Source organism: Miniopterus schreibersii (assembly GCF_964146895.1).
Source record: "Miniopterus schreibersii genome assembly, chromosome: X".
Lineage (NCBI taxonomy): Eukaryota > Metazoa > Chordata > Mammalia > Chiroptera > Miniopteridae > Miniopterus > Miniopterus schreibersii.
Genome location: NC_138104.1, coordinates 57,951,194 through 57,972,302, shown reverse-complemented (window position 1 = coordinate 57,972,302; position 21,109 = coordinate 57,951,194). Strand labels below are relative to the sequence as shown.

Genomic DNA, 21,109 nt, shown 5'->3' with positions numbered 1-21,109 from the left:
TCAGAAGTTGAGGAAACAGAGAAAAAAACTGCAGTTTCAAGACTGTTTCTGCTGCCCTGCTCTTGTCAAATCAAAAGGAAACTAATGATTCTCCAACAGGCTCACAATAAGGGCAGGATTTTCACCTATCTCCAAACAAATAAATAAGTAAACCTGTTTCATTGCAGCTAAATCTGTGGGTGATGCTTGCAACCAAGGAATTCGCCTGTACTGAAATCTCAGTTCAGAGGCAACAGTGTTAAGGCACGATGCCTCCAAATTTGGACAGCCCAAAATCAAAACATTAACAAGCCTCCCTCTTCTTCCCTCACACACCCCTCTGTTAAGGCATATGTGAAGCTGGCTAATGAGATGAAGAAGAGAGATTGTAACTTCAGTTCTGGGAAATAACAGAGTTCCCTCCTGACCCCGAGAGTCTCAGAATCAGTCACCATTTATCATGCAAAAGATGAGGTTTCTAAACATAATTTTTTTCCCTCTTCAAAATTTTCTACACCTATATCACATAGTACAGTGAAGAAAAAAGGGAAAACAGAGAAAATACTGCTACTAACTCCTCTTCTTTTGCATCCTGCAATCTGGTATTCATTTCACAATCTTACATTGCTAAATTAGGAGAAACCTGGTGGAAAGGGGCAATAGAGTATCCCATAGTTGACTGACTCCTTGTGCACCGCATACTGTGATCTGGTGCTAGTTACTTAAGAGTCTCAGCACCTCAATTTCTGCATCTGTAAAATGGGAATAAAAGTAGTTCTAGGCTTCTGGTCCAATGGAATAATGCACATAAAGCACCTAGAACAGTGGTTGACATACAGTAGATACTTAACAAATGTTCCCATTATCATTTCCTGGTTGGCAAACTCAGGGATCCCAACTTCCATCATCCCACCCAGGCCTCTGACTCTCTCATAACTTCTTTGTTCATGGATGAATAGATAAACAAACAGGGCAATGATTAAACCTCAGCTCTAAAGCCTAGAGTGGTCCTTTCACATGCATCTTAGAGCTCTTAGAGATTAACAATGTCTGTAGTAGAATGGATATTATATTATCCAAGATTATATAAGGCAGACAAGAATCAAATGACTCTATTGATTAATACTGATTGTAAATATGACTCCAAAGTCAGGGTTACTAAGCTGATACCACTACATTGAAAAGGCTAGTGAATAAAGGCAAATATGCAGAATGGGTGAAAATCACAATGTTGTATGGGTATCTCCAATGTTTTTGTTTTTTATCTAGATGGCCTCCCTGGATGTTACAAGTAACTTAGAATAAAAGAGACTGAAAAAAAGTAAAAGAGGAGGGAAGATGAAAGGCAATAATAAAAGAAGCAGGTGCATATCGAGGAGGAGGATATGCAAGAATGACTAGTACAATGCCATTAAGTGGTACTCAACATGCTAGGGATTACTTTCCCTTACCCTAGCATAAACTACAAATTTTCTGCTCCTACCCTTTAACAAATTGATGCAGAAATGGTGAAAAATTTAGTACATAAGGCAGCTGAACAGCTTGGACTCTAATGAGAGCTTATTAATACTCTCATTAATAGAATGGATTAAAAGAGAGTAAGAAACCAAGAATTCAAATTAGTTAATGAGGTAGCATTACACCTTGTTAAAAGAAGAAAAATACTTTCAAAATAAATATGCAATTATAGTCAGGAAAATTCTAAAAACAAAAGTAATAATGGAGTAAAGGAGAGGAGTTTGTTCTACCAGATATTAAAACTATCATAAATAAAATTATATGGTAATAGTTCAAATAAATAGAGCAAAATACAGTCCAGAAACAGTCCCAAATATATATAGAAATGATTCAAGTTAGTGGGGAAAAGAGTTGTTCCAGAAAAATACTGAAACAACTAGATAGCCATTTTAAGAAATAAAACTAGATCACTGCCTCACTTCATATACCAAAATAATCAAAGATTAAATTGAGTCATAAGATTTCGAAAAGAAAATGTGGGTGAATATTTTGCAAACACAATGAATGAAAAGATCTAAACATGACCTGAAAACCAGAACCAAAAAGGAAAAATAATGATAAGTTTTACAACATAAAAATTAAAATCTTCTGAATGAAACTAAAAGCAAGGTTGAAAGACAAACCACAGACTAGAAAAAGATCTTTTCAACATACATAATGGATAAAGAGTTAACATATCTAACATAAAAAGAACTCTTAAAAAGAAAAAGACAAATGCTCTAGCAAATAAATCTGCAAAGGACATGATCCGACAATTTACAAAGGAAGAAATATAAATAGCCAATAAACACATGAAAAGATATTCAACCTCACCAGTTATCAAAGAAATGCAAATTACATCAAGGTAAATGTTTTTTCATTTATCAGATTGGCAAAGGCTAAAAGATTAACAAAACCTCAAATTGGCAAGATCCACAAAGCAGGCAATCTTGTGCACTGTCAGTAGGAGTACACATTATTGCAACTTTACTGGAGGGCAGTTCCACAATATGTATCAAAATCTTAAATGTGTGTACCCTGTTACCAACAATTCCTTCCCTAGGAACTTTCCTAAAGAAGAAATTGGAAAAATTTGCAAAGATAGATTTACAGAAACGGTCACTGAAGCACCATAAATCACTTAAATGTTCAACTAGTTCAATGTGAAATACTTATACAATTAGGATACATTAATAACATATAGTGGAAATACTTATGCAGCCTTTAAAAAACATTGCTGTGAAAAGAATCCAAAGGTATAAAACTAGGGAAATGCCTATAATTGTACCATTGAGTTTTAAAAGGAAAAAAGTTAGCAACTGTTCAAAAAGATATAATTATATAGATTTGAATGATTTAAAAAACTAGAATGGGGAATGACATAAGTGGCTACAGGGACCAACTAATCCCACCAATATGTAAATTGTTTAAAAAAGAGAGAGAGGAAGGAAGGAAGGAAGGAAGGAAGGAAGGAAGGAAGGAAGGAAGGAAGGGAGGGAGGGAGGGAGGGAGGGAGGGAGGGAGGGAGGGAGGGAGGGAGGGAGGGAGGGAGGAGAAAGAGAGAGAGAGAGAGAAGAAAGAAAAAAGAAAGAAGAAAGAAAGAAAGAAAGAAAGAAAGAAAGAAAGAAAGAAAGAAAGAAAGAAAGAAAGAAGGAAGGAAAGAAGGAAAGAAGGAAAGAAGGAAAGAAGGAAAGAAGGAAAGAAGGAAAGAAGGAAAGAAGGAAAGAAAGAAAGAGAAAGAAGAAAGAAAGAAAGAAAGAAAGAAAGAAAGAAAGAAAGAAAGAAAGAAAGAAAGAAAGAAAGAAAGAAAGAAGAGGGAGGGAGGGAGGGAAGAAAAAGAAAGAAAGAAAAGGAAGGTATACAGTTGTGTTAAATTGTATGAGCATTTGAACAAAAATGTCTGGAAGAGTATTTACTAAAATGTTAATAATGTTTTTCTTTGAGTAGTGGGATTTGGAAGAATAATAATGTTTTTCTTTGAGTAGTGGGATTTGGAAGAATCTTTACTTTTTTCTTTATATTTTTCAATTTCCTACAATGAATGTATTTTTATCATTACAGAAAAACAGAGAAGCTATTTTCATTGTTTTAAAATTTGCAGAAAGATGAGGGATTTTTTATCTGATGGGCATGTGTTTTCACAATAAATTATGAGGCAAAGTCAATAGCAGAGAGTAGGAGAGAGAGATCTGAAGAATGTGAATAAAGTAAGAAACAGTTGTTTCAGAGAGCAGAGGAATCTGAGAAAAAAGGATTTCAAGCAGTGTTGAGGGCCTAATGGAAGGTGATGATCCTTAACCTGTTCAGCAGTGTAATTGTCTCCACCAATCCTGAACTACACAGGTGAAAGTATGGAAATGTTTGGATTCCTCTGGGTGGGAGCAGCGTAGTACTCTGGAGTCTTGTCTAGAGAGGTGAGGGTACAGTAAACCCTTGATTTTGGGGACCTTGATTTAATGGACTTCGGATTGAATGAACAAAATTTCTGGTCCCTATGTCATATGTTAGAATTAACACCTTGTTAATTTTAAAATACTTTTAACCAAGATTTGCTTATAATTAAATTAAAAGGTTGGTTTGTTATTCAGTTATTTTTAACAAAGTTTAGCAAATAGGCCACATGTTGGAAAAAACACCATAGTGCCTGGCCCGGCATGGCTCAGCGGTTGAGCGTCGACCTAGGATCCAGGAGATCGGGGTTCGATTCCCGGTCAGGGCACATGCCCGGGTTTCGGGCTGCAGCCAATCAATGACTCTCATCATTGATGTTTCTATCTCTCTCTCCCTCTCCTTTACTCTCTCTGAAATCAATAAAGATATATTTTAAAAAATAAATCTAGCTTTAAAAAAAGAAAAAACACCATAGTAATTTCACTGACATAAATATTACATATCTACAACTGTAGTCTACATATTTAAATCCAAGAGTCACAGCTCATAAACAATGTTCAGCGAATGATTAGCACGTGATCATGCCACATCCTGTGGTAACTGGCTCTATTGTCGGGTGGAGTGACTTTCTACCACTTTAGCATGTGCTGGCCAACATTCCCAGGTGCACTAAGCCACACCCCAGTTGTGTGCATTTGTTTACTCCCAGTGACTGGTGAATACAGGCATTTACTAGACCTATTCGGTATAAATTTTAAATTACTATAATACATATAAAAAACTTTTCTATGAAATTAAGCTTTTCATATGTACTTAATTTTATTACACAAACGTGTCTACATAAATAAAAGCAGTCACTGTTGAAAACAAGATGGCGACATAGGTAACAGCTATACCCGCTGCCTCCCGCAACCACATCAAAATTACAACTAAAATACAGAACAACCATCGCTCAGAACCTCCTGAAATCTGACTGAACAGAAGCCCTACAACCAGGGAACTGAAGAAGCAACAAGACTGGTAGGAGGGGCGGGGATGCAAGTGGATCTGGGCTGAATCTCAGAGACACGTCCGCGGGCCCACACCGGGTGTGGCAGTTCAAACCGGGGAGGGACATCACTGCGGTGGAGGTTTCCTGGAGGAGTGAGGGGTCCCAGCCCCTCATCAGGCCCACAGCCCAGGGCTCCAGGGCCAGGAAGAGAAGTCCCCACAACTTGGAGCTGTGAAAACCAGTGGGGACTGTCGCTGAGGGTCGCGGAGGCTGCAGGAGTCCCGGGCTTTCCTCTTTTTTTTTTCTTTTTTTAAAAATATATCTTTATTGATTTCAGAGAGAGGAAAGGAGAGGGAGAGAGATAGAAACATCAAGGATGAGGGAATAATTGATCGGTTGCCTCCTGCATGCCTCCAACTGGGGATTGAGCCCCCAACCCAAGCATGTGCCCTGACCTGGAATCCAACCCTGATCACCTGGATCCTAGGTCGCTCAACCACAGAGCCACGCCCAGCTGGGCCCTTAATTTCCTCTTAAAGGGCCAGCGCACGGACTCACTTAGACGCGCTCCCTCTGAGCTCCAGCGCTGGGCAGCAGCTTGAAGGGAACCTGGGACATTTGGGAAGGAACTAAAATGCCTGAAATTGGGGTGAGAGGTGGAGGGGCAGCTTTCTCCCAGACAGAAGTGCTGGTGGAGGCCATTGCTCCTTTAGCGAGCTCTCCCCTCACAGAGCTGGCAGGTGCAATATTTGAATCTCCAGCAAGTGACTCAAACCTTTGGCCCCACCCCAGTGATTCTGGGAGACCCCACCCCTCCTACCTGCAAGCTCATCCAAGCCATTTCCAGTGGCTTTTCTATGCAAGTGGCCTCTCTAGCCTCATGCTTGGAACTTTCCTAAAATCTCTCAAACAAGCAGCAGCGGGCCCCATACAGCTTGATAAGTGGCCCCAGGCCTGGCACTAGAGGCAGCCTGCATTGGTTCATAGCTTGGCCTCTCCTGGACACCTCCAAACCCAGCACAAGTAGCAGCCAACTACTGTTTGCTGTGTAGCTCATGCTGGGTGGCCCTGGGCAAGGAACTGGCACAGGCTGACTTTACACCTCCCAGGAGGCCCCAGACACAGTCCACCTGGTGATCAGACTCTACCATGCTGGATTTCAATCCTACCACATCCACGAGTGACACACTCAAGGCGTGCACTTGGTGAACACCAAAGCTCCACTGAAGTAAATTCTGCTCCATAGGGGTGTCTCCAGCACAGCAACTCTCTGGCTGTAGTTGCAGCTGGTCCTCACAGCTGATTGGCCGGGGGGTCAGTTCCTCCCAGTGACACCAACAGCAACCAAGGCTCAACTACAACAAGGCAGTGCACACAGCTCACACAGGGGTGCACCTAGAAGGCCCAGCTCAGGTGACTGGGGAGGCTGAGCCACTGGATCCTACAGGACACCTACTACACAAAGGACTCTACAAGTTCCAGGAGACAAGCAGCTTTACCTAATACATAGAAACAAACACCTGGAAGCAGACAAAATGTGGAGGCAAACAAACATGTCACAAAGGAAAGAACAGAAGAAATCTCCAGAAAAGGAACTAAATGAAATAAAACCAAGCAAGCTACTAGATACAGAGTTCAGAATTATGGTTATAAGGATCTCAAGCATATTATTAAGAGTATTACGAAAAAAAGTGAGACCATCGATGACATAATAAAATACCAATTTGAAATGAAGGCTACACGAACTGAAATGAAGAATAATTTACAGAAAATCAACAGCAGAGTATAGGATGCTTAGAATCAAATCAGCAATTTGGAATATGAGGAAATAAAAAACACCCAACCAGAAGAGCAAAAAGAAAAAAGAATCCAGAAATATGAAGATAATGTAAGGAGTGTCTGGGACAACCTCAGTGGCCCAACATTTCTATTATTGGGATGCCAGAAGGAGAAGAAAGAGAGCAAGAAATTAAAAACCTTTTTGAAAAAATAATTACAGAAAACTTCCCCTACCTGGGAAAAGAAATAAACTTACAAGTCCAGGAAGCACAGAGGGTCCCAAACAAGAGGAACCCAAAGAGGCCCACAGCAAGACACGTCATAATTAAAATGCCAAGGGTAAAGACAAAGGAGAATCTTAAAAGCAGCAAGAGAAAAGCAGTTAGTTACCTACAAGGGAGCACCCATACAACTGTCAGCTGATTTCTCAACAGAAACCTTGCAGGCCAGAAGGGAGTGGCAAGAAATATTCAAAGTGATGAAAAACAATGACCTACAACCAAGATTACCCAGCAAAGCTATCATTTAGAATTGAAGGTTAGATAAAGAGCTTCTCAGACAAAGAAAAGCTAAAGGAATTCATCACCACCCAACCAGCACCTGACAAACGAAATAGATCCAGAGACATTGACGCATGCAAGAGACAATCATATTTCAGAGGAAAAAGGGAAGGGGGGTGGAGGGTGGGAAGAAATTAACCAAAGAAGTTATATGCATATGTGCATAACCCATGGACACAAACAATACCGGGGTGAAGGCCTGGGGAGGAGTGGGAGGGAGGTGAAGGGGATCAACAATAAAGATAAATTTTAAAAGCAGGCAAACTAATTTGTCAATTTTTTAACATAAACATTCAGAAAACCTATATTATTATATAACAAATTTTCGGCTTTAATGGACACCCCATTCCCCGAATTAGTAAGTTATATGGAGATTTTACTGTATTTCCAAGAGAGGTAATGGTAATAAACTCAGGAATTAAAGTGAGAAAGTGAGTAAGCAAAGATTGGAGGATAGTGATAAAAAAAAGTGGCCCAGCCAGGATGGCTCAGAGGTTGAGCATCGACCTATGAACCAGGAGGTCACAGTTCCATTCCTGGACAAGACACATGTCCAGGTTTCAGGTTCGATACCCAGTAGGGGGCGTGCAATAAGCAGCCGATCAATGACTATCTCATCATTGATGTTTCTCTTTCCCTCTCCCTTCCTCTCTCTGAAATCAACAAAAACATATTTTTTTAAAAAGACAGTGTATGTGGGAGGGGAGTGTATTGGAGGATTCATGAGGTCAAAGAATTGTGGCAGTGGTGTTACTTGAGCAAGCGAGCTTGGGGGAAGCTTGGGATGTTGTGGACAGCGAACTTGATGTTTGAATTAGTGATTTCAGACATGTACATTCTGGCATTCTGGCAAGATCTACGGTATAACCTTGTGACTGGGTAGCTGAGGTATAATTCATGGAACCAAATCACAGAACCACTCTCTCCTTCACATATTATAACACTCTCATCCAAACACTTCTTGCCCTTCAGTTGCAGGCCTTGGAATTAAAGGCCTTCGAGAGTCTGACTGGAATCTACCTTTCCTGCCTTATTTTTCCACCTAACCCTTACCAAATCCTAGACTCTAGGCAAACTGAATTATAAAATTTCCCATCTTCTTCCCTTTATACAGAAGGTTCCCTCTTCCTGAAATGCTCTCCCCGCCCCCCCCTTCGGCCCTATTTCTGAAATTACACATTTAACCTATCATTTAGGCTTCAGTTTAAAAACCTCAACCTCCCTGAAAGACTTCCCAGAACTCCATGTGAATTCTCATAGCACTTCATGCATACCTCTCTTAGGACCCATTATTTCCTACTTTGTGTCTTTGTATATATTTGGGCCCAATTTTATCTATGACTCCTTGAAATTAAGATTAGACCAGGCCTTGAAACAGACTGTGGAATCTCAGAGGGAAGGCAAGGGTAGGGATGGGGGGGGAGAAGAGATTAACCAAAGAACTTATATGCATAAATGCATAACCCATGGACACAGACAATACTGTGGTGAAGGCCTGGGGCTGAGGGTGGGTGCGGGGTAGAAAGGGTCAATTGGGAAAAAAAGGGGGACATCTGTAATACTTTCAACTATAAAGATTTAAAAAAATTGGAAAAAAAATCAGATCATGCCTAAAGCAATTTTCTATTCCATCTTCAAGCATAGCGTCCTACAGAGATTATCCATTGTGTTAACTGCCTATGTGTTTCCAAAGTGTGGTATATTATGATTATTTTTGGTGTTTCACAGCCAGCTTTTAATAGTTGGATATTTCTTTTAACGTGTAGTAGGAAAATACTTTGTTTTCCACTTATGATACTAATAAAATCTTTTCTCTTTAAAATAAGTGCACTTAAGCTGAACAAAAGCAAGGTTTTAAAAATAGTACAGGAATTACACAAATAGAAAAGAATTCGTGAAGGTTACAATTAACCTGTCTGAGGTCTGGCAAACACTGCACTGAATGAAAAAAAAGACTAGAGAACAAAATCATAGAACTACTCCCTTCTTCACAAACGGTTTATTTATTTATTTTTTAATATATCTTTTATTGATTTCAGAGAGAGGAAAGGAGAGAGATACACAGACAGACAGAAACGTCAATGATGACAGTGTCATTGGGGATTGAGCCCGCAACCCGGGCGTGTGCCCCGACCGGGAATCGAACCCCGATCGTCTGGATCTTAGGTCGATGCTCAACCGCTGAGCCACGCCCGGCTGGGCACAAACGGTTTATTTAAACAGTAGTACCAGGACTTATTCCCTCTCTCCATTGACAATCTTCTTTAAAAATATAAAGAATTGCCCATCTTTTAAAAAATATATCACTCTCCTTCAGCTCCCTCCAGCTGTTGCCCTGAAATGCTCACCTAAAGCCCATGTCTTCTACTTCCTCACCCTCTACTCAGCCCACTGACAAACTGCTCTTGAGATGATCAGTTACTTACTGACAAAACCAATGAACACTTTTTTGTCATCTTATTTAACTTGGCTCTCCGGGCAGCATTTGACATCATTGACTTTCTGAAAAGCTCTTTCCTCCCTAGACTTCCATATCACTGTATCTTCAGTCATTCCTTCTCCATCTCCTGCATTGATTCCTTCTCCTCTATACCTTAAACATTCCCCCAATTTTTTACTATTATGATGATTATAAAAGGAATGAAAAATGTTTGTACCTGGTTAAAAAACTGAAAAAGTACAGAAGAGAAACCAGAGGTTAACAGTTTGTCTATTTTTCCAGAAAAAAAGCGTGAACATATCCTCTTTTGTTCTTTCACAGGAAAGAGGTTTTGGTTCCATTTTGTTTTGTTTCTACTTAGTAGTGTGTCTTCCAGATCTTTCCATATGACCTCTTGGAACATATAAGTCTATTTAGTTTTTTTAATGGTTGTATAAATATTTCAACGAATTAATGTGTTGTAACTTATTTAACTACTTCCTTGCTGATGCCCATTAGGTAGCTTCCAAGTTTTGTGCAATTATGAAAAAAGTCACAGTAGATATCTTTATATTGAAAGATTTTTTAAAATTCCTGTAAGTGGAATTGTCAAATCAAAAGTAATTTTTTATTGTATTTTCAAATTACTCTCTACAAGTTACCAGAATGTGTATCCCCATCATGCATAAGACTGCCTGTTTACCCTCACTTATGCCAAAGCCTAGTCAGTGAAATTTGTTTTGCCAGTCTATAAATGAGATCTCATGGTTCTTTTGATTTGCATTTCTTTAATGTGTGAAGTTGAGTATTTTTCTTATATTTGTTGGTATTTCGTATTCTTTTTCTGAAAACTATTTACATCCTTTACCCCTTTTCCCTAGCAGGTATTCATCTGTTTCTTACTGATTTTTAAGCACTCTTTGTATATAAAGGAAATTATATAATTTGCACAACATTTTTCTTGATTTTATTTTTCCCCAGGGCAGTCTTTAGGCCCACACACATCTTCTATCACATACACATATGTCCTATAAGTTGATGACTCCTAAATCTAACTCTAGCTCAGACCTCTAGCTCAGATCCAAGTTCCAATCAGTGATTATATATCTTCACCAATATGAAGCTAAACTCATGTATGTTTATGAAGTCAGCATATCTGGAACTAAATTCATCTTTCTCCAAATATGCTCTTCCCCTTATGCTCTCTATCTTGGCTAATAACTTGATCACTCACCCAGAAGTTTCATCCAGCAGTCTTCTAAGTCATCCATTTCTTTCTTACTATCTATATCCAACTGACCAAAAAACTGAAAATTTTACCCAAATGATTGTAGTGCCCTCCTAACTAATTATTAATGGCAATATCACACAGTGGTTAAAGAGCACAAGCTGCAGACAAAACTGGTTTTGTATCCTGGCCCTGACCATTCCAAGTTATGTGACCTAAAGTACATTTCTTACCTAAAACCTGTTCCCTCATCTGTAAAAGATAAGTATCATATCTACTTCATAGGGTTATTGCAAGGACTAAATGAGATTATATGTACAATATATGGTATATAATAAATACTTAATAAATGGTAGCTATCATCTCATTGCTCTAGCTTCCCCCATCCTCTTCCAACCCATCCTCGCTGCTGCCATTCTAACAAATCCAACCATCCCCTTGCTTGGAATCCTTCAGTGACTCGTCCCTTCACTCCACACACACATCTATTTAAGACATCTAAATTCCTTGGTAGGGTATACAAGGCCATTCGTATGGTGTTATTGTTCACCACAACCTCATGCATGCCACCCTTCAGCCACACTAAGCTATATGTCATATCCTCAAGTACAATATGCTTTTTCACACTTCCATGGTTTAGGGCACACTTTTCACTGACAGGCAAGCCATCTCCTCAGTCCACTTTATAAACACTAATTCAAGACTCAGTCAAGCATTACCTTTTGTGCTTCTTCAGCACTCAGCACTTATCTCTGCTCTGGAACAAATCATACTATTTTATGTTTACCCTGCTTGTCTCTCCCACTACACTGAGTTCCCTGAGGGCAGGGATATTTTTTTCATTCTTGTATCCTCAGCACCCAGCATGGGACCTAGTGTTTTATAGGAGTGTCACAAGTTTGTTAGAGATGAATGACTAGTTTTTGGTCTAAGCAGAGGTCTGACCTCACCGATCTGTTCCCTAACTGCTTGTGTAGCAATCAGTATCTATGCATATACACAATCCTTTACCAACGCCTTGCCCCCCCCCCATTGTCCACTTCTGCCCCAGCATTGCCAAACCCCCAGCCAAAATTTCTGTTGCTAGGGCAAACACAGAAGTCTGAGACTGGTCCAACTAGAAGGAATGGAACAGAAGACAGTGATCTCAGTGTGGGCCCTGACCAATGCCCGTGTTGAGATCAAAGTCCACCCCAAACCTCAGAGACGAGTGTTGCTATCTACTTACCCAGAACCTAACTCGTAGTATAGCAAGGGAAAACATATCTCAAGATTATTCCTTTAAATGTAACTAGACTGGGTGACTGCTTACACCACCCTCCTCAAACCCTGAGCCAACAAGAAGCACACACAAGCACAATAGGTACTTTTGTGGTGACTGGAACAAAGTACACTTCTGAAGCTCTCCACAGTGAAAGTCAGGCTTCACATCATCTCTAGCAAGCAAAAAACAAGACATAGTTTCTTTTTCTAGATTCTTTTAATATTTTTTACAAGCCACTAAGCAGCTACAGATGCAATTAAAAGTAGACAAGTTTTAAAAAAGGAGACGAGAAACAGGAGACCCATTAGTGTTCCCCCATCAACAACTTGTTGCTAGCTCTCCATGTGCTCAGGAGCTCTCTCCATTATTGTGTGGGGCACCAGACAGCATTCAGGCACTGCTGAGATCAAAGTCTACAGTTCGGGTTCTAGACTTGAGTGGGGGTTCATCACTCTTAACCTCTTCCAGGCTGTGCTGGATTCCATAGCCAAAGTAGATAGCAAACCCTAGTGTGGAAAGGTAGCTGTGAGATGAGGAAACAGTGACCTGTAAAGGCTTAATAGGTCTCCTACTTGAGACCAAGAGGTAAAGAAATTGGGATAGGACACCCAAGAAGCCTAGTCTTCCCAAGTGGATACCTACCAATCACCATCCAGACCCCAAATCGGGCCCAGGTGCCAGATGTCATCTGCATCATAAGGTAAACATTCACAAAGATGCTCATTAGTGGGAGGAGAGGCAAAGCAGGTACCTGGGAACAAAGCAAAATCTTTTTTGTACATACCACAAGGTGACCTAGAAAGAGATCTCTAACCTACTCGGGCAGGAGAGGTAAAGCTCAGCTGTGTATTTCAGTGCCCACTCATTTAGTGTACCTCATGTGGAATTGTAAGAATACTCAAAAATTGGGGAAATGGAACTGGAAAGGAACTAAGAAGTGTCAGAAGTCTTTGGTCTAGGTATCTCCTATATCATCCCAATTAAAGAATATCTATGAATTTTATTTGACTGCAAGGTCTCTGGAGCCTATTTTCTTTCAAGATGGTTAGTAGGGGGAAAGAGAGAGGTCATTTACCTTAAAGTGAAGGGGAGTGGAGCTCTGTGGCTGCCTCCAGATGACCCCAGTGATTCCAGTAATGAGCATCAGGAGCAACACAACCACTGCAATCCACACTGGATCTCCAGAAAGCAGTGGAATTGACCACTGGGCCAGCACCAGGCAAAGGACACTCAGGAGCAGAGCTTCAAGAGTCAAGTTGAGAAACGTCAACCAACTCTTGAGACCAACATGTTAAGACATTAGGCACCCCATTCCAAGAAGGGTCACCCTCTCTCTAGCCACCAAATGCCATACACTCTCAGCCACCAAATGCCATACACTCTCTCCCCACATCATGCTGACCTCAGAACCACCCAAGAAAAATTCCATTGCTCACCAAGCAGTGAGGAACAAACATAGACAACTTGGCCAGAGAGTGGAGTTGGGGTGGAGTTGCGTGGACAAAATAGTGCCTGTAAGGTGAGCTTTTCTGTTTCAGGCATTGTCTCCTCTTGCAACTCCAGTTCATCTTCCTCAATCCTCATCTCCTGGCCAGGCTGATACCTGAGGCAAGAGTAAGAAGGCAGTAATAAGAACAACCCTTAACCATTTTTATGATCTTCTCTCAGGCAGCTTAACCTTCCTGGTCACCATGAAGGTCACCATTTTTGGCAGATAGGGGTATATCTGTAGTCCTCAAGGAGAATTAGGATGATGAAGGCAGAGGGAGAAGGAGGAGCAGATTCCTGTCCTTCCCCCTCCAAGAATAAAAACCCAAATCTCAGTATGTGGACAGAGGGAGTCTCACCTGAGGATGAGAACACAAATAGACACCAGGGAATAAGCAAGCAGGGTCCCAATTGACATGAGGTCCACGAGATCGGCGAGTTCAAAGAGGAATGCCATTAATGCTGCAATTGATGGGCAGAAAACAAAAAATGAGAAAAAGGAAGAACAAAGTTAAGGAGTTGGTGAAACAACTAGGGGAAAGGCAAAAATGACTTTTCACCTGCAATAATGCCAGAGACCACAGTGGCTATGATGGGGGTGCGTGTGCCACTGTGGATCCGAGCAAGGACACGGAATAGCAGACCATCCTCCGCCATTGCGTAGATCACCCGAGGCATGGGGAACATAGAGCCCAAGAGGCTGGAGAGAAGAATGTCCAGAGTGGCATGAGTTGACTGTGATCTCTCTCCCCAAGCTTGTGAGGTTAAGGAGTCTACACCTTCTCATAGCTCTTTTAAGGGGTATTCTATAACCTGAGACTCTGACAGCAGAGGAAAACACACATTTGACACTGACCTGGTAGAAAGAGCACAGAGGGATCCAATAGCCACAACATAGCGGGCAGGGGCCCATCCAACATGGAGAAATGCCTCAGGCAAGGGACTCTCAGGGTGAAGCTGATAGTAAGGCATCATTAGCGTGAGTGCCGAAGAAACACCAAAATACGCCAAAAAGCAGACGAACAGTGAAATCACAATGCCCACAGGGATGGAACGTTGGGGATTCTGGGCCTCTTCCCCTGCAGGAAGGGGCACAATGTTCTGAATCAGGAAAGCAGGTTTACTCCTCTAACTTCCCCAGTCTGCATGCAGCCTGAGCAAACACTGTGCCCAAGCCCCGGAAAGAATGGAATGGCCATGTTACCAGTGGTAGCAATACAGTCGAAACCAACAAATGCATAGAAACAGGTAGCTGCTCCACGGAGAATCCCCTCGAGGCCGAAAGGCACAAATCCTCCAGAGCCCAGAGGGCCCAAGCTAAAGTAGAAGGGATGGAAAAGATAAGGGTGTGTCCAGCCAAATCTGTACCTTTTCTCTAATGCCAAACTACTTAGGTCTTCCAAGGCCTAGGCTCCCATTCCTCCCCACTGCCAACCCAGAATCCCTCCGCATGGAAGCCCCCTGCTCCCCATCATGTTCCCAGTTTTGCATCTGCTGAGAGTGAATCTCCTAACCTATGAGTATCATTGAGTCCTTCCATGGCCAGTCTGTAGTCCTCTTCTGTGAGCTTCCAGTTGTGCACATCCCCCTTAATGAAGCCAGAGACGATGACAAAACCAAGAACCAAAAGATTCACCACTGTAAACACTTTGGTAACCAAGGCAGACTCACTAGCCCCCACAGCCAGCAATCCTGTGGGAAAGATGCATTCAAAACTCTAAGCAAGAAAGTCCTCAGTCCAAGCTTTTTCCCCACCTCTAGCTGCAGACTGCTCCTTCCCAGCTTCTCTTCTTTCTCACTATTACCACCTCCCCCAAGCCCTTCTCAGGCCTAGTCCCTACTAGCCTCACCCCCATCATTATCCCAGTCCCTTGCCCTCACCAGTGAGCAACAACACAAGGCCCAAAGCAAAGAAGTCTGGATATTCTGCGAGGACATGGGGAACATGCAGTGAGATGCTCCCCTGCAGGGTCTGAGAAATGTGGTTTCCAATCAGGTTGTCAAAAGCTGAGCTCCAGGCCCGGGCCACACTGGCTGTACCTGGTGGAGCAGAGAAACATCGGGTCAAGTTTCCTCCCTCCTCTCCTTCCTCCCCCATAGCAGTCTCACAAGAATCCCTGTGGTTTTCACCTGGACTTAATTTTTTAAAACCAAAGTTAGTCAATTTAAGAAAACCAGGATGGCCTAGCCATCATGGCTCAGCGGTTGAGCATCCATCTATGATCCAGGAGATTGTGGTTCGATTCCCAGTCAGGGCACATGCCTGGGTTTCAGGCTTGATCCCCAGTACGGGGAGTGTGCAGAAGATAGCCTATCAATGACTGTCTCATCATTGATGTTTCTCTCTCTCTTTCTCTCTCTCTCTCCCTCTCCCCCCCCTCCTTTCCTATCTCTGAAATCAATAAAGATATAGTTTTTAAAAAGAAAGAAAGAAAACCAGGACAAAGGTAAGTAGAATGAACAATTTCTCCACACCTTGAAGCCTTCCAGCCCACCAGCAAACACACACATTTAGGGGTTTGAAGTCCTGTGAGTGACTTAGACATTCCACCCAGATTTCCTGGCTCAAAAGCCCCTTCATTGGCTGTGCATTATCCTCCCTGCCCCAACATCTCACCGATGACATAGGAGAGGATGAGGTTCCAGCCAGTGGTGAAGGCCCAGAGTTCACCCACAGTGACATAGCTATAGAGATATGCAGAACCAGACCGGGGAACCCGGGCACCGAACTCTGCATAGCACAGCCCAGCCAACACAGAAGACAGAGCGGCCACCAAAAAGCAGATCACAATGGATGGTCCTGCTTTATCTTTGGCCACCTCTCCAGCTAGAACATACACGCCTGCACCCAATGTGCTGCCCACACCCAGGGCCACTAAATCCAGAGTGCTCAGGCATCTGGCAAGGCGAGTCTCAGCCATGCCTGGCTCCAGTGTACGTCTGCGTGCCAGCTTATGACCAAATCTGCGAAGTTTCTGCAATGGCATTCTAGCTGGAATTGAAGCAGATGCTAGGACCTGGTGAAAAACAAGACAAAAGCTCTTCAGTAGGGCTCATAATCCCTAAACTCTAGGAATGAATTACAATCCCCACTCCACTAAACCCAGGTGCTATTGGGGGGGGGGGATGGGCAGGAGGCTATTGAAACAAAGGCAAGTCACTTCCTCTAACCTTAGTTTCTTCCCACACAGGTAGGAATAACAATGCCTCACAGGCTTGTGGAAGGACTAATTTCAGAAAAGGCATATGACTATTCCGTACAGTAAGTCTGTGGCCTGGCGCCTGGTAGGTGCACGTCAATATTAGTCTCTTCTTTTTCTGGCTGGGAAACTATGGGGTTTATCCTAGACCTCAACCCAGGAACCATGGAGCCTAATATGTCTGCTTCCTGGCCTGTAGATCCTTGGGAATTAAACAGAACTCTTCAGGAGGGGGCAGCAACTTGGGGATGAAGCCCAATATTCACATTCCTTTTCAGTCCTCGCCCTCAGGGCCAATAAATAGGTGTGGTTCCTACATAACCCGGAGGGGGTGGGTAGTTACCTGGGCTGCAGATCAAAAGTGAGCAGAGCCTCAGTTCCATCCCTCCTCACCAAGCCCACACCGCGGAATTGTGTGGCCCTGGATCAGCGGAGTAAGCAAATGTTCCCCCATTTCCTCCCGCCCCGCTAGGCTGACCAGCAAGCATCAACAGCGAGGCGGAGCTTCGACATCTAAAGACTTGGGGATGCGCCCCAAGAGGGGCCCCTGAGCAGCCCGAAATTGCTCACACCAGAGAGAAGGGACTCCGCACTAGGCCCCCCTACTCAGCTCCCAGGTTCTTATGCCCCCATCTAGAAACGGTCTGGCGCTGAGGTGGAGATGGGAGCCTTGGCTCCCGGGGCTGGGGTCTCGCCAGCAACAGGTCACAGCTGCGTTGATGCAACTGCAAACCATGGTTGCCAGAAAATCCTAGGCATGCCGGGGCCCTCGCTGTCCCCCTCCGACGCACGTGTCGGTCCCCAAAGCTTACCAGGGGGCGGTTAGTCTTGAGTCGGCTTCAGCGAGGCTGTTAAGCCGAGTTGGTTTGAGGGGTGTCGAGTTCAGCTGTACAGGCTTCAAAGCTGCTGCTTGGGGTCGTTACGCGCCAAGTGCCCCTTATATACACCCAGAGGCGGAGCCGGTAACGTCATGGAATCCCGCCCCCAATCCTCCTCCCTACACACAACACACACACCGAAACACACACGCGCGCGCGCACACACACCCACACGCACACACACCCACACGCACGCACACACACTCCTCCGCTTTGCAAAAGGGATTACGTGGGGCCTGAGCCTGTTTCCCACTTGCAACAGCAAGACGTGCGTGGCAAGGAGCGCGAAAGGAAGGAGGGCAGCCTTTACTCCTCTCCTACCTCCAAGCAGGACAATGAGAGCTTCCTGGCCAGAGACCCCCTGGGATTTTCTACCTTTGTGCCTTAATAGTCGGAATCTGTGCTTAGCGGGGTGGGGGAGGGGTGAGAAGTAGGGGTCGGGGGACAACACCTGAGTCTCCAACTTCCTCTCCCTCGGTCTTCCTTAGCTTTCCCTTCTACAAGAGGTTCCCGCACCCCTCAAATCTTTCCCAAGGACCACAGCAGATTATGGACAGCCATCCGACACCGACCCCTCAGCTCTCACCCTAAACTGTGGGTGTTTCTTTTTTAATTTATTTTTTTATTAATGTATAGTTGACATACAATATGTGGGTGTTTCTTGTGTGGGTGTTGCTAATGCAGTCAGCAAGAGAATGGAAGATGATTTCAACCACCACCTGTCACATAATTAATCCTATCTAGATTTCTAGGACCATCTTGCCATAGTGTATCTCCAGCTACCAATAAATGTCTTAAGTGTGAAATTCTGACAATATTGAAATATTGAAAGGAGTTCATTTAATTCCAGTTTACTGATGAGTAAGCTGAAACTCAGAGAGATGACTTGCTTGACATCACACCATAAATATTTGTTCACGACCTCACTGATAAAACCTGGCCTGTTGGACTTAAATGCCTGACTCCCATAGGTACCATTTAAATGCAGGAGAAGGAGAGGTATGGCCTCAAGCAAAGCCAAACCCACAGAAGCACCAGCAAGGAGACAGGCCCTTTTAAGCGAGGTGTTTCTGGAAAAGAGAAGAGGAGCTGAAGAATCAAAGAATGATCACACCTGGTGTCAAATCCATAATCCCATCCAACCCAATTAGTTCTTAGTCATAAAGTACCTGTTAACAAGGGTTGTAAAGGAGTGCTTCTCCCCCAGCAAAACATCTAAGAGAATAAGGATGGACCCAAATATCCTGGTTTCCTTTAAATAATTCATTATGAATATGTCACCCATAAAATCTACCCAAAATATAAATCCTTTTTTAACTAATTGGTATTTTCAGCTAGCTCTGACTCCATTTTGTCATTCCTTGAATATTTGTTGAGCACTGACTATGTGTATAACAGCTAATGTAGCAATGAAGAGACTACAAAGGAAACATAAAATAAAATCCTTGCCCTCCTAGCCTTAAAAATCCAGATAGGGCAAGAAAACCCACACAGTACAATTGAAAATGGTATTACATAGTGGTTAGGAGTGCAGTCTTTGGAGTTAGACCTAGGTTAAATTCCTGGCTCAGCCACTGTGGCCTGGAGCAAATTTTATGATATCTCTGAGCCTCAGTTTCTGGACATAATATGCAGGTTTCACAGGATTGTTGTGATGCTTAGATGAGATTATGAAATCAAATTTTCCTGCCTGGCACTTGGGAAGTATTCAATAAAAACTTTACTCATATTCAGAATAATATATTTGTATACATGGTAATGTAGTTGCTTAGAGTAGGTGATTGATTCAATTGTGAGATTAATTGACAAATTCCTGTTGTAAATATTCAGGGAAAGAAGTCATCGATATAGACTGGATCATATAAAGAAGCCCTCTTAGTTTATAAGGGATTGAGGAGGGAGGTTAGCAGAGACTTAAGCTGAGCTGTGAAGGGTGAAGGGTGGATGAGCTCTGGACCCACAAAAAGATATGAAGTAAAGTCAGGGACCCATGTAGAGACCAGCCTAGCAAGTGCAGTGTTTGTTAGGCAGCAGTGGAAGATAAGGTTGGGTAATGGATGACTCTCTTTTGGAGAAATGGGTGTCATAAATTTATTACCTAATATGTAAACAGTAATTCTTATCATCAGTCATAAGCTCACACCAGTTAAGTCTAATAGTGGACTAAATAGGCATTCAATTCTTCAATAAAAACTTGGTCAATTAATTAAAAGCATCAGGAGGTACCCTCCAATTCTAGCATTCCAAGGTTTTATGAACAACTGTTCTCTTTCACCTATCCATCCTTTTCATGAATTTGTAGATAGCACTCAACCATATTTCCTTCCTCAGCTTTTATTTTTCTGGAAGTTCCATGGTGTCATCATCATGGACTTTCTCCAACTTCAGTACCTTTTGTGGTATAATGAATGACCAGCTGCAAAATATTGAAAATTTTTGTTTGTTTTTATTATAAAACAATGTATCAGTAATGCAAACTGCATCAGAAACTCACCTAGAATTCCTAACAAACCAACTATTTGTGTTTTTGCATGCTTTGTTATGGTCTTTGTCTCTATATATTTATATACAGGGATATACAGGGGTGGGCAAAAGTAGGTTTATAGTTACAATACAAATAAACAATATAATGATAAATAATAATACAAAAATAAACCCTGTGTTTCACATACTCATAACTGCAAATCTACTTTGCCCACCTCTGTATATCATATATTAAATTATCATATAATTGTGCATTCTCCTTTTTTCATGATCTAATATTTTTTCAAATTACTACTAGAATTTATTAAAGATAAAAATGTTTGTTCAGTTTAAAAACACAAATATTCATTTAATAATTCTGAAAAAATAAAGTCAGTAGAAACAAATGTGCATGAACAATCAAAAAATTAAAAAGAATTCATAAGTTCATAGTGACACTTTTAAAAGGCAGGGGGAAGCTCTTCCTTATAGATGAATGCCAGCTAATAAGTCTACAAGAAATGCTAAAATTAGAAAATCACCATCTTGCACTTACCAAAGTAATAACTGGTTCAGACAAGTATAATCAATAAATAAAGTGTTGGGAACAGAATATTTACATGATCGCAAACTCCCCCCTCCCCTCAGATTACATATTAATTACAAAGGGAAAGGTACTTGTATTAGTTTTCAATTTCTGCCATAACAAATTACTACAAACTTATCAGCTTAAAACAACACAACTGTATTATTCCACAGTTTATATAGGTCAGAAGTCTGGCACTGCGTGGCTGAATTCTTTGCTCAGGTTCTCATGGGATAAAATAAAAGTATCTGCATTCCTTTTTAGATACTCTGGGGAAGAATCCACTTTCAAACTCATTCAGGTTGTTGGCAGAATTTAGTTCATGCACTTGTAAGACTAAAGTCCCCATTTCCTTAACATGTGGTCTTCTCCATCTCCAAGCCTCA

General features: G+C 42.1%; 1 protein-coding gene across 1 annotated transcript; it reads right to left on the bottom strand.

The window, feature by feature from the left end:
• Positions 1 to 12,314: 12,314 nt before the first annotated feature.
• SLC7A3 (solute carrier family 7 member 3) lies at positions 12,315 to 17,852 on the bottom strand. The gene is made up of 12 exons (XM_081125502.1): positions 17,609 to 17,852; positions 16,214 to 16,613; positions 15,478 to 15,636; positions 15,111 to 15,288; positions 14,801 to 14,913; positions 14,453 to 14,675; positions 14,157 to 14,296; positions 13,956 to 14,058; positions 13,545 to 13,711; positions 13,184 to 13,350; positions 12,751 to 12,859; positions 12,315 to 12,614 (listed from the first exon to the last, which is right to left on the bottom strand). Exons 2-12 carry the CDS (start codon positions 16,581 to 16,583, stop codon positions 12,499 to 12,501), a joined length of 1,845 nt encoding a protein of 614 aa, XP_080981628.1. The 5' UTR covers positions 16,584 to 16,613; positions 17,609 to 17,852; the 3' UTR covers positions 12,315 to 12,498.
• Positions 17,853 to 21,109: the final 3,257 nt, after the last annotated feature.